The sequence below is a fragment of the Phascolarctos cinereus genome, unplaced genomic scaffold, assembly GCF_003287225.1.
Source record: "Phascolarctos cinereus isolate Bilbo 61053 unplaced genomic scaffold, phaCin_HiC Scaffold_5;HRSCAF=322, whole genome shotgun sequence".
In the NCBI taxonomy this organism is placed as follows: Eukaryota; Metazoa; Chordata; class Mammalia; order Diprotodontia; family Phascolarctidae; genus Phascolarctos; species Phascolarctos cinereus.
In genome coordinates, this window is record NW_027555958.1 from 276,923,839 (window position 1) to 276,938,327 (window position 14,489).

The 14,489-nt window shown below is 35.6% G+C and overlaps 1 protein-coding gene across 1 annotated transcript in view; it reads left to right on the top strand.

Annotated features, from left to right (window-relative positions):
• The window catches only part of CEP112 (centrosomal protein 112), a 460,933-nt gene extending 452,158 nt beyond the window's left edge, over nucleotides 1–8,775 (top strand). Inside the window, 2 exon segments of the mRNA XM_021000956.2 lie at nucleotides 7,496–7,560; nucleotides 8,333–8,775. Of these exon segments, the coding sequence (XP_020856615.1) occupies nucleotides 7,496–7,560; nucleotides 8,333–8,336 (69 nt within the window). The 3' untranslated portion in view covers nucleotides 8,337–8,775.
• Nucleotides 8,776–14,489: the final 5,714 nt, after the last annotated feature.

A 14,489-nucleotide genomic window follows, 5' to 3' on the forward strand; every position in this document is an offset into this window, starting at 1 on the left:
TAACAAAAAAACTAACATTAAAACTATTTGAAGTTCTTTTTTTCCCCTAGCTCCTACTGTCAGTGATGTTAACTTTTGTCCCATTTACAATCCACGTTCTAACAAATCCTCACCCTTTATTTTTAGTATTAGTCCCAGAATCCCATCATTTATCATAATGTTGATTCCAAACTGAATGAAAGCACATAGAAATAGGAATGGAAGTTAGGCATTTTGGTTATGGTTTGCTAAAGTTTGCTGAATAGTATTTGAGTTATAAAAGTTGTCTATACAGTTTCCTGCCCAAACGTGATGAATCATAATAGTTTTTAAAAGAAAAACCTTTGAAGAAAATGAAATGTAATATGTGTCCTTTTTCATTAAAGCCTCCCTCCAAAAGATAAAACCACAAGATTTTGCTGTCAAAGGACCTGGGTTCCGAATCCCAACTAGCAACCTGAGTATTAACTCATGTGACTTGGGGGAAAATAATCACAACCTGTCTGACTCTATAAGCTTCCTCATCTATAAATGAGAATAATTAAGCTAGATGTCACTTAAGTCCTTTCCAGTTGCAGAGCTTGTGAAACATATGTATAAAGATAGAGTTTGTAATTAAGCTAATTTCTAATAAACTTGAATGACCTGGTACAATTTGTCTTCCATCATAGATGTAATACCCACTCTAATGGGAATTTACATTCTCTGCTTATAGTGTGTAAGAATGAACTTGTGGCAAATTTTAAGCCTGATATATTCCCTTCGGTGATATGTCTGTGAAGGGAGTTTGGAGGAATTTGGTCCACTGACCCACCCAATTCAGTTGATATAGTCACAGGATGTAATCACAGATGATGAGGTGTTAATGTGTTAATAGATTTAACACCTCATCATCTGTGATTACATCCTGTGACCACATCAACTGAGCTGAAGACCTAGGGAGACCAAATTCTCATCTCTTACATGTCTTTCATATGAAAATGAAGTTTTCTTTAGAGCACCTTATGTTTCTGCTTCTCAAGATTAATTAGAAGGATTGCTATGCTCTCTCTAGCGTGCAAAGAAATTGCGTTGGTAGCGAGGCAAAGAGTTAAGTGAGGTTTATTTTCAGTTGAAATTAAAAACTATTTTAGAGGACTGATTGACCTATACTTTAACTAGTAGAAAACTTTCCAGAGGGTCATTCATATGTGTAAAACCCTGCACCTTGGGAGGACTTTTAGGGGAAAATAGCCATTGTCTATGAAACTGTTAGTCCCTTTCCCTCCAAGGCTACCTTGTTTCAGGTTTTATTTGTTTTACTTATACATATCTACATCTGTGTATGTTTTCCCTCCATTCTGTCAATCTCTTTGAAGACAGAGGCTGCTTTGTTGTCTTTATTTTCCCCAGTGCCTAACACACTGCCTGGCACATAGTAGGTGCTTAATAAATGCTTGCTGATTGATTGATGATCCACCTGCAGGGCTTCTGTTATAATCCATATAATTTCATTGTAACAAAAGTAACTCAGGCCCCTAAAAATGAGCGTTGACCCAGAAACAGATTGCTGCCAGCTGCATCTGTGCCACATAATTGGCAGCTGCATAATGTAGGCCCAGACCATTCAGTGAGTAGAATCCAGTTTGAAAGCACAGGTATTATATCCTTTGAAAATTGTTGAAATTCCTGTTAGAAAGCATCAGATAGAGCTCCGTGGAATCCTTGCACCTGTCAAAAGTATTAATTGTTCCTGGGGCCAAGAGGGCATTTGGGTGAAATAAAGAACCAAACAGTATTATAAATAAGCAAAACATAGGTGCCCATTAGACATGTGTCAGTTTTTTGTGTTGCTATTGAGAATTTGTTTTACTTTTTTTTTTTAGCAAACCTCATTTCAGACTCCTCTTAAGTTTTACATGATCTTGCATAATTACATTTCAAAGCATAGCCAAGTTATCATAAAACCTGGGTCAATGATGAAGTCCTAACATGAAATGAGAAAACAAAGCTGAAACTACCAATACAGTTCCTACTCAGTAAAATTTTGATTATGTCAAGTCATGGCATGCACCATATAAAAATCATTTTAGTTGATTTTATGAAGTACTTTAGGATTCACTTCATAAAATTAACTAAAATGATTTTATATGGTATTTTATATACCCACTTTGAATATGGGTATCCTTGATATTCTAAAAATGTATAAACTTTCAAAATACTGAAAGAAACCAGAAAGTAAATTTCTCACATGGGAGAAACCAAAATCCGTCCAGTTTCATCTTCTGTCACCCTTGCTTAGCTCTTCAATCTATGCTGGAAATGAAGCATGTCACTTCATACATGGAGACACTAAATGCCAACCTAAACTTGAGCTTGCTTCTCTGTAAAATTGCTTCTCTGACATTTGCATGAACCATTTTTTGGCTATTGTAGTTCCCACTGATTGCATTAGAGTATAAACCAAAAACCTGCCAATTTCACAAAGTTCTTAGTTAAGCTGAGCAGCAACATATACTACAAATATGAAAGCAAGATTTTCCTTGCAGACAGTTTAAAGTGGGGGTCTTAGCCTTTTCATGACATGGACCAGTATAGTGATAAGCCTATGGACTCTTTATAAAAATGTTTTCAAATGCATAAAATAAAATAAATAGAATTACAAAGAAAACCAATTATATCAAAATAGTTATCAAATTAGTTTTTTATTAGGGGGGAGGCAATTAGGATTTAGTGACTTGCCCAGGGTCACACAGCTAGTAAGTGTCCTTGGAGGGACTTTGAGGCTGGGTTTGAACTCAGGTCCTCCTGACTCCAGGGCTGGTGCTTTATCCATGTGCCACCTAGCAGCTTCTCAAATTAGTTTTTAAAAACAAATTCATGGACCTCAAGTTAAGAACCCTAGATTCAGAGAATAGATAATCCACTCAGGAATAGAGAATAGAGAATGAATATAGATAGACCTGTAATAACTCTTTTATCATTGAAATTTTGCTTTAAGTAGTCCTTGAAAATTTCAGAATCAGCTGGCACCGAAAAATCAATTTCTTAGGCCTAAATATTTATGGGATAATAGCTATAATGAACCTCATAGATCATTCAGTACAATTCTTCATGATTTTATGGGTTAGCAAACTGAGACCCACGTTAAATGATTTGGCCATGGCTACACAACTAGTAAGTGGCAGAATCAAGTTAAGCACCTACTCTGTGCCTTGTGCTATGCTAAGTGCTGGGGTTACCAAGAAAGGCCTTGGCCTTGAAGAGTTCACAATCTAATGGAGGAGACACAAGCAAACAAATTGTACATTCAGGTTATATACAGGATAAATGAAAAAAAGCTTTCTGTAGAAGGTGAGGTTTTAGCTGGGATTTGAAGGAATCCAGGGAAGCCAAGAGGCAGAGATGAAGAGGGAAGGATTCTAGATACGGGGTACAGACAGAGAAAATGCCTGGAGCCAAGAGATGGAGTATGTTGTTGGTGGAATAGCAAGAGGATGGAGTGGGGGTGGGGAGTATGGAGGGAGGCCTTGGAAGGACTTTGAACACTGGAGGATTTTGTTTTTGATCTTGGAGGTGAAAGGCAGGCAGTGGAGTTTATTGAGTAAAGGCATACACATATTTAATGTGAGATGCCAGTCTAAATTTAATACTTATAGACTACTGTTTTTCCAGTCCTGAACTCACTGGCTGAAGTCCTTCTGTTTATAGAGCATTATGCTACTATGTTCAATTGCTTGAGAGTCCTATGTACATAATTTGTTCCATTAATAAAATTTTCTATTTTTTAGCCAGTACCAAATAGTTTTAATGGCTGCTGTTTTGTAGCATATTGAGATCTGGCTTTACTAAACAGTATTTCTTCCTATTTTATTTTCATTATTTCCCCTAAGAAACTCAACTCATTGTTTCTCCAGATGAATTTTCTTATTCTTTCTAGTTCTACAATGTAAACCTTTGGAAGTTTTGATTGGTATGACATTGAATCTGTAAATAAATTTCAGTACTGTTGTCGTTTTATTATGGCCTCACAGCCCAATTATGAGCAGTTATCACTTCTGCAATTGCTTAGTTTATTTTTTATTTCTGTAATGTTTTCCAGTTCTACTTATATAATTCCTGTGTGCATGCTAGTAGTTAGATTCATGAATGTTTTATACATTCTATCATTATTTTGAAAAGATTTCTTTTTCTATCTTTTCCTGCGTGGTTTTGTTGGTAGTAGATAGAAAGACTGATGATTGTGTAGGTTATTTTATGTCCTTTTACTTATTAATTGTAAAATAATTTTAGTTGGCTCTAGTTCTCTAAGAAAACTAACATCTCTGTAAAAGGTAATAATACTGCTTTCTCTTTGCCTGTGTTTATTTCCTCAATGTTTTTTTTTCTTGTCTTATTATTGTAGCTAAAATTTTCTAGACTATATCAAAGAATAGTAGTGACCTTATTCCTCTTTATTTTACCCCTGATCTTGCTAGAATAGCCCTTAACATTTCTTCTCCTTTACAAATAATGCTAGCTCTTAGTTTTAGATAGATAATATCTATCATCTTAAGGATAGTTCATTCCTCTTTTTTTAAAACATAAAAGAATATTGTAGCTTGTCAAAAGATTTTTCTGCATCTCTTCATATAATCATGTAATCTTGTTTTTTTAAATTAATAAGGTTCTGTTATATTCATAATTTTCCTTAATATTGAACCAACCCTGAATTTCCAGTATAAATCTAGCCATGTAATATTTTTAATATTTTGTATAGTCACTAATATTTAAGTATAATATTTTTGATATTTTGTTGTAGTCCCTTTGATAATATTTTATTCAACATTTTGGGATCATTGTTCATTAGAGATATTGGTCTACCCCACCTTCTTAACCAGGGGTCTACAGATGCCTGAGGGATCCATGAATTTGGATGGGGGGGGGAAATCTTTATTTCAGTATAATTGGCTTCTTTTGTAATCCTATGTATTTTATTTCATACAGTTAAAACATTACTCTAAAAAGAGCTTCCTAGGCTCTACCAGGTTACATCAGAGTTTCTAGACACGTATACACACAAAAGGTTAAGAATATTTGACCTGTAGTTTTCTTCTCAGCTTTATTTGGCTCCTAGAAAGTGTTTGGTAGGACTCAATCTTTCCCTGTTTTTATAAACAATTTATGTATTGGAATTAATTGTTCTATAAATATTTAATATAATTTACTTATAAATCCATCTGATCCTGGGATTTTACCCTCTGGAAGTTCCTTTATAGTATATTCAAATTCTTTACCTGAGATTGGGTTGTATTTAAGTTATCTTTTTTTTGTCTAATAATCTGTGTATCCTATATTTTTGCAAATTCATCTATTCAATGCATTCAATTTTTGGTATATAACCAGGGGAAAAGTTTTAAATAATTTTTTACTACTTATTCCTTATCATTTCTTGGGATTTCCTTTTTGATTATGGCAGTTTGGTTTTGTGCTATTATTTTGGATAATAATAGCTAACGTTTACATAGTGTTTTTAAGATTTGTGAAGCACTTTACAAGTAGTCTCATTTTATTCTCACAATAACCTTGACAGGTAGGTGCTATTATTATCCCCATTTTACAGAGAAAGAAACTGAGGTAGACAGAGGTTAAGTGAATTACCCAAAATCATATAGTGTCTGAGGCAGAATTTGAATTCAGGTCTTCCTGACTAGGTCCAATAAGCTATCTATTCCTGTGACAGCTAGCCGGTTTTGGATCAGATTAGCTAACATTTTATTTATTTAAAAAAAAAAGACAGCTCTTGAGTTGTTAGTTGAATGGGTTTCAGGGTACCTAGGTGGCACAGTGGATAGAGCACCGGCTCTGAAGTCAGGAGGACCTGAGTTCAAATCCAGCCTCAGACCAAACACTTGACACTTACTACCTATGTGACCCTGGACAAGTCACTTAACCCCAATTGCCTAAAAAAAATTGTTATTTTCAATTTTATTCCTTTTTTATTTTCAGATTTTATATTTCTATTTGTCTTTTTAACAATTTATTGCTTTTCTAGTTTTTTAGCTGTATTATCGTATTTAGCCTAATTCGCTAACTTGTTTGTTCCATTTTTGTTTTTTATTAAAGTCTTTAGAGATATAAATTTTCCCCTAAGGAGGCTGCATCCCAAAAGTTTTGGTATGTTGTCTCATTTTTGAAATTTTTAAATAAAATTACCTACTCTTTGCTTTTGTTCTGTAGCCCACATATTCTTGAAGATTAAGTTGTCTCCATTAAAGCCTGAATCTTTTTTTAATGTTCTTTGTAGATGATAAATTTTATTGTGTTATACCCAGTGAAGGATGTTTTTAATATTTGTTTTTCTGAATTTGCAAAATTTTTATCCCCTAGCACATGGTCAGCTTTTGCAAAGATGTGTTCTTACTAAAGGCAGAGGACAGAAGACTGTGACCTTTCTGATCTGAGCACTGTGACACCTCTCTTAACGCAACCTAAGACTGTTTTTTTAGCTCTCTTGGCAGCCATATCACACTGTTGACTCACATTTCACTCCACACTTAGCTAAAATACCCAAATCTTTTTTTCAAAAAGACTGCTGCTGTCTAGCCACAACTTCACTATAATATGCTCATGAAGTTGATTTTTTGATCCAGCTGTGAGATTTATTTTTATTCTTTTTGAAATTGTACCTGATTTAATTCAGCCCAATGTTCTAGCCTGTCAAGATTTTAAAATTTTGACTCTGACATCGTGTTAGTAATCTCACCCAGCTATGTGCCATCTGCTAATATGATAAGCCATTTATGCCTGTATCTAAGTCATTAATAAAAATGTTAGCACAGAGCTATGTACAGATCCCTGGGGCACTCCCCTGGAGACTTTGCAATCAATCAGTCCTGTTTCCCCAAGTTCTTAGTGTCTTCCCATGCAAGATGACCTTGTATCAACTTTGTGTATCTCTATGTGTATATGCTTTTTTTCCACTGTTAGAATATAAGCTTCGTGAAGACAGAGATTGTCTTTATTTTTTTCTTTTTATTCCCAGCATTTAAGATAGTACTGGCCAAATAATAAGCACTTATAAATTCTTGATTTTTGGTAGACTTCTTTGTGATTTGACAATGAACCAGTTAATGGTTAATCTCTGAATTTCACCTAATTCACCTAATTATACAGAAATATCACCTAGCCCCCATCTCTCCATCTTCTATATAAGGATACCATGAAAGATTTTGCCACTGTTCTGTAGGTAGGCTGTATCTTCAGTATTCTTCTAGTCAGGGCAGTGACCTTGAGGGAGGCAAGAAAAATAGAGATCTTAGCCCTTGGGGTTGAGAGGTATCAGAGTAAGGTAGGTCAAACTAAAGAATGGGAATGAGCCTACCAGGAATGAAAACAACAGACAAACAAATAAAACTCCTTTTAGTCAATAACACAAAATGTACTTTGAATAAATCTTTAAAGCCTTATCGAGGACATTGTGTAAGTTAAATTAAATCACAACACATAGGTTATATTTAGATAAATCTGCCTTTTTCGTATTTAATGTCTTTTCTAGGTTAACTTTCTGCAAAAAAGAGCATCCATCCTTCAAGAGGAATTGTCAGCATACCACAGCAGAAGGTACAGATTGTAATTAAGCATGCCTTCTGATTGATTGTGTCACTTTGCACCTGTGAGTCTTGGGTATTGAAGTTTTAATTCTCTGTTAAATGCTTAAATATGATGGCAGTTTCGAAAAGCATCTTATTCTCTGTAAATAGATTGACTTTAAGAAGTCACCAGCCTCTTTTAATCACAGTACTTAGTTCTGTTAGAGCAAGATTAGGGAATCTGCAGGTTCATTGCAAGGCCAATGCTTGCCTCAGTCTTCATAACAAGACACTGACTCTTGGTGCACACTTGAATCTTTAAGTAGATACACCCTTATTTTGTGATAACAAGATGATGCAGTTCCCAGCATCACAGAACACATATTCTAAGTACCAGTGCCCTAGAAACTCTTGCTCTGTCATAGATATTCACACAGTCCACCATCAAAGTAAATAGATGGTGGTGGTGTAAAACTTGCAAAGACTCAGTTGCCCTCAGCTTATCTTTCACCTGAATCCACTGGACCTTTTATAATAAAGTTTGTTTAAGTCATTGATGTAGGCTTCATGTTTATGCAAGCCAATTTGATTGACTTGTCAAACAACTGATCAGTGGAGGAGGGGAAAATCAGTCAGGATTATTTCAGCCTGTTTAAGAAATAGTCGACTGGCTGAATTTTTGACTGTTCAATAGGTTGTGTTGACCTGATGGAAATACAGAGATTTCTTGCTCAGTTTGTAAATCAGTTGCAGATACAAAAGCTAATGAAAGAAGTAACTAAGTATAATACTTTCACTTTCAGGTAACCAAAGGAGAAAATACAGTGGCTGCAGTTGCTTAGTTCTCCTAATGGACTTCTTTCAGCAGGTTTGAAGATTTAGATATTGTAAATTGAACTGTGAGATCAGTGAATATTTTTATTAGTTAAAAGAATGTAACTAAGATCATAAAATGACCTTCATCATTCACACTGTGGTTTTTTTGTGTCTACCCAAATTATTTTTTCATTCTTTTATTTCTAATTGTCATATTTCATTTGTGTGTTGAATGTGTGCTAAATACTGCTTATGTTGGAAAGTAAAAGTATTTCCACTTCTACATCTCTTTATTGCTTTATAATAGAATTTTACCTATTACATATGACAAAAATCATGTTCATGTTATATTTTTTCAACTTTTAAAACATTCTACATTGTTTTCATGTTCCTGTAATATTAAAGTATACCTCTGTATCTTTTAACATTATTTTTACCTTTTTGCACATGTCATTTAGTAGCATCTTGGTCCTGTGGTATTTCTCCCTAGGAAAATACTCAAAGCCTGTACTGTACCAGAGAAAATAACCTTTCTTTTAGATAGAAACAAATCTATAACTATTGCTTAAAGCTGAGATTTTAGAATGAAACCACCAGATCTCCTGATGACAGCTAAGGTACTCATGATATTGGTTCCCACACACAGACTTCGGGAACTAGAAAGAGAACACTTTGCAGAATGAGCCACAACATTATATTCTTTTACAGGTGTTGGTTAGACAGAGTTAGTATTCTCAGCATGCTTTGAGAGTGGTGGCATGGGGCAAAGAGAAGAGCGCTGGACTGGGAGTCAGTAGGCCAGGCCTAGAATCCTTCTTCGGTCACCACAGGGTTGTGGGAATTCAGGCAAGTCACTTCCGTTCCTTAAGTCTCAACTTCCTGTTTTGTAAAAGGAATGAGTAGGATGAATTCTGAGGTCCCTTCCAATTCAAAAACAACATACTTTTCTCCTCTTGAGATGGCATGCCTGTTTTCGTTGTTTTGTTTGTTCCTATTTTCCCAGTTGTTAATTGTTTTTGTTATTATGTCAAAAATTTTAGGATTGTGTGATTAGTATACAACTTATCCCAAAGTCACTACCAATGATACTGATAACAGATTACAGCTTAGCACTTAGAGCTGAAAGCAACCATCTAATCCAATATTCTTATTTTATAGAAGAGGAAAGTGAGACTCAAAGAGCTTAAGTCATTTGCCCATGGTCATGTAGCTACTAAAGTTTAGGGTTAAATTGCATTTCCTGAAAAAAAAAAGAATGTACAAGGATGCATGCCTCCATATTCATTGAGATGACACTTAGTGAAAGGGTGTAATCTTGCTTCCAGAAACACATAGTTAAGTATTAGCTCTCTTCTGCTTCAAATGCCAAAATGCCCTTGCATTTCTATACAGGCTGTTCACCCCTTGATTTGAGAGGGAATTTTGGCTTTTAAGAGGATGTGTCTGCAGCTGGGAAACAGCTGACTCCACAACTCGTTTTGGATGCACTGTGGTGTGATGTCAGGGTCCCTTTGTAACACCCTTGGAAAATTTGGGTCATGAGACTCCAGTCATCTGGTTTACTGTAAAAGGACAAGGGCAGAAAGTTTATTTGAACTTTTTCAAAATTCTTTTCTGTTTCCCACGCCCATCTCTGTTGTGTACTGCCCGAGGATTAATTACTCTTTTTTGTACTTAAACTGAGACGTGGAGATGATAAGGAAGTAACCGGTTTTATGACCACTTCTAATGCCAGGGCTGACTTTAATACAAACAGTTCTCTGGGGCCATCCTTATGAGGCAACACATTCTTGAACAAGCTTATCTTGACTGGATGTAACCTGCCCCCATCTATCCCTAGGAATAGAATGAGAGGTAATTCTACCTAATCTTCCCATTGCTATACCACTTCTGGCCCTAGAAGCTTCTACCTCTCCTTTGGAGAGATCAGGATTCATTTGCACACAGAATAAATTGAGAAGATGGTTCAAGTCCCAGATCTGGCGACATAACTATTTGTGTGACCCTGTGCAAATCATTTTCACCTCTCCTGCCTCTAGACAGTGATCTAGGACTGTAAGTTGCAAAAAAGGTACATTGGTAGAGATATATCAGTGAAACTACAGGTCTAGTGTCTATCCCTATCCTTAGAAATTGTTTTTGTTGTTGTTCAGTCACGTCCAGCTCTTCATGACTTCATTTGGGATTTTCTTGGCAAAGAAACTGGAATGTTTTGCCATTTCCTTCTCCAACTCATTTTACGGATGAGAAAACTGAGGCAAACACAGTTAAGTGATTTGCCCAGGGTAACACAACTAGTAAGTGTCTGAAGCCAGATTTCAACTCAAGTTTTGTTTACTCTAAGCCCAGCACTCTATCCAATGCACCACCTAGCTTCACCTTATAAATTATTACACTGGGTTAAATAATATTCAGAAAAGCAAATTTGCCATATGTATTATTAAGAACCAACTAAAATATGTTATCATTGGTACTGGAGTCATCAGTCAGTCCTAAGTGAGTAATAGGAAGGCAAAGCTATAAGCAACATTCCCCACCACCCCCTGCCAAAAGAAACAGCTCAAATAGACCAAGGGGAAAAAAACACTGAAGTTCAAACTCAACAAATTGAGTTAGGAGGCATAGGAGTATAAGTGCTATACATTTTCTGAATTATCCTGTGTTCTATCGGGTTTGGAGCTAGCATTTTCTACAGATACTTCTTTTCCATGAATAAATATGTTTGGGACAGTGGCATGCTATTCATTTTTCTCCCATTTTAAGAGTTATGAATTTGTGAGTACATACTGATGAATCTTCTGACCTCAGCACATTGAATTCATTTTCTTTCTGAAGTGAGTGTGCAGGTCAAAGTGAGTGGGCACAAAAATATAGTTTGATTTGGTTGTGTACAATAGAAGTAGGCTACTATCAACAGTAGTCATTTTGGTAAGTGCTTAGGTAAAAGTGAAGATGCTTGGATGATCACCCACATATTTAATAGAATAAAAGACAAATTAATTGCTGAGGAAATGAATTCTAAAAATTACCTCATTAAAAAAGTGTCTGAGGTTTTGTCCTTCCTTGTAAGTGGTGGAAGAGTATGTGTTAGTCACAAGGAACTAGTTTGGTTTACATCTCAAGCTATTATTCTTGGCTGGTATGCCCAGATCATCTGCCTGTGCATTGACCTGTCAACGAATAATTATGTCAGCTTGTAGTGGCTGATGAGGCTGGTGAAACAAGCTAAACAGTGATAAAGCTCTGGGATTACTAAATTTCTGCTGGGTGTTGGGGCAGATAGAAGGCATAGTTCACAGCCTTGTTTAGGTGTGTTATCAGTATGTCCCTGAGCAGTGAGCCCTTTGTAGGAGTTCTTAACTTGGAGTGAAAGAACTTGTTTTGTTTTTAATTTTTTTTGATAACCATATAGCAATATAGTTGTTTTCTTTTATATTTTATTTTGTGCATTTAAAAACATTATTCTGGAAAGGAGCTCATAGGCTACACCAGACTGTGAAAAGGGTCCATGACACAAAAAAGGTTAAGAACCCCTGCTTTGAGGTAAGGATTGACCTCTGGGTTCTGCAATTTCTCTAATCCACAGTGAACTACTGATAGAGGATGCACTAAGGGGAAGGAGAGAGAACAAGAGAGAAAGAAATCCACAGAGAGGGAGAAAAAGAGAGAGAGAAAAGAAGAGAGAAGAGGGGGAAGGGAGGATTTGCTCCTTGGTCTTAAAAGACTTTACTGCTATTCAAGGGAACTATCTACATGGGTTAAAACATTATCCTGTAATGTTACACATTAAAAGTGATTTCTTGTGAAAGATACTTGTACTTGCAATGATGAATAACCTTATTAAAAGGCAACTGTACAGAAAGCTCAGTTTGAATGAGCAATTAAGAGCTATGTTATTGGAGTGCATCACAATTCATAGATGGCAGTGGTGTACAAACCTTCTTCTTAAGAGCAAAACAGAAATGAGCAACATCAAAAATTATATGAGAAAAGTTTCATAACATGAGGTCATTTTAATTTATAGTTTCTTTAAAAGAACAGTCTCTTCTCAGCTTTCATATTTTGTTTAGAAAGTTCATTTCTTTTAAGTTTGTCATTACAGAAGTTTTGTTATCAAAGAGTCCAGAAATTGCAAGTTACTGAAACTAAAATGCGTGATCAATTTTAAGCCAACTAACAAAAACCCACTTGAAATTGTATGTGCTTTTGTGCTGGCACCTTCTTTGATAAGACCAGAAAAGACATGCAGTTGGTCAGTTCAGTCTAGGAAACGAAGATAATTAGGTCTTACTTTTTTCTTCAACAGTTAAAATTATTTTTATGAAAAATAGAAATTAAGAATTTGACTTAGGAAACAATTACATAATTTGTAATTGAACAATTACATAGGTTGTAATAGTTTGAAAAGTTAAAAAATTATGTTCTAAATGCTCATATATTTTCTATTTATTGCGTTAAATAGTCACTATATTTACATTTCACTGTTTATCTCTCAAAGAATATAATAGATTTTATTAGGATTTTTTTAATGAAATGTCTTATAAATCTGAATCCTTGAAAAATATTCAGTTTGTATGACCATAAAATACCTACTTTCCCAAACATAAAAAGAATATTATAATTCTTAATTTCCAACAAAGCCAGATGTGGTATCTCACACTGATAATCCCTGCTATTGGGGGAAAGTAGAAGCTGGTGGAACTCTTGAATGTGGGAGTTCTGAGTTTTAGTGGGTTAAATGGATTTGGTGTCTCTTACTAAGCCCAGCAACAAGATGGTGAGCTGCTGGAAGTCTAGGCCTACCAGGTTACCTAAGAGAGACAAACTAGCCAAGGTCAGAAATGGTACAGGACAAAGCTCTGTGCTGATTAGAGTAGGACCAAGCACTTCCAGCCTGAGCAAAATAGAAATACCTAGTCTTGCAAAATAAATCCAGTAAAACTTTTAAATCCAGGGGTAAAATGTTGCATAACCAAAGGCAGATGTTGCTTTAAATTCTGTTTCTCACAGAACTAGAGCTTAATCAAGACCCCTAGCTAGTTAATTCAGTATTCTTCCTTTTAAAGTCTGCCATCTTAAAGGAGATCAGATGGAAAACCACCTGCAAATAGACTTCACTATGAAAGAGAATGAGTTGATTTCTTGTTGAGATATGTGGAGAGTTTGCATATTTATTTACAAGAATTCGCTCATCACCTAATGTGTGGATAACATTGTTCTTTATTGTTCTGTACCATACCAGATGAGAAAATGAGTTCATCATATAGATTAGTATTATTTATGAAATTAGAGATGAAGAAACTCTTGGGAACCCCTTAATAGGTTAAAAAAAAGTTATATTTTCCTCTTGTAATTTTTTTGAAGGGAACCCATATTTCTCAACTTTCTAGTTTGGTAGGCCTTCATCAGTGGCACTGTGGATAGAGCGCCGGCCCTGAAGTCAGGAGAACCTGGGTTCGAATCTGGCCTCAGACCAAACACTTGACACTTACTAGCTGTGTGACCCTGGCAAGTCACTTAACCCCAATTGCCTAACCAAAAACCAACCAAACAAAAGAAAACCCTTAACAAATGGACTATGTTAACACACGTCCACAAAAGCTTGTACTTAAAGTAGTTTTTCCAACTTCCATGGAAATTTTAGGTGGGAAAATTTTTAAAAAGAGAAGAAATTTTAGGTGGGAGAAAGGACTTGGACTTGGTTCAGTAGGAAGACATTCAGTTATCATTGGACTACTTTAAAACTACTATGATAAGTTCCACTGGAATGTCTAGATAAAGATAACTCAGACTTCTTAATGCCCTATTCATTTTCTCATCACTGAAGAGTAATCTTTACATGACTTTAATTTAGACCTCTCTTTTCTCATCCTGATAATGGATAATAACTGCACATTAAACTGACTTATTTCCTCAGGACTTTCTCTACCATGTCATAGAAACCTCTTCGCTTTGGAAGCTCATTTCATCCCTGGACTGCTTCTCACATTGGAAGTTTCTTCTGTCCCCTAGGCTTCTTACTCTAATTGGCTAGTACCTCCATAACCTCCACTTTAAGTAGTAGGGCCAGGCAAACCATGTTTTCCTTCCTCCCCATGCTATACTCCTGACTTTTCTCCACTAGACTTTCTCTACAATTTTTCA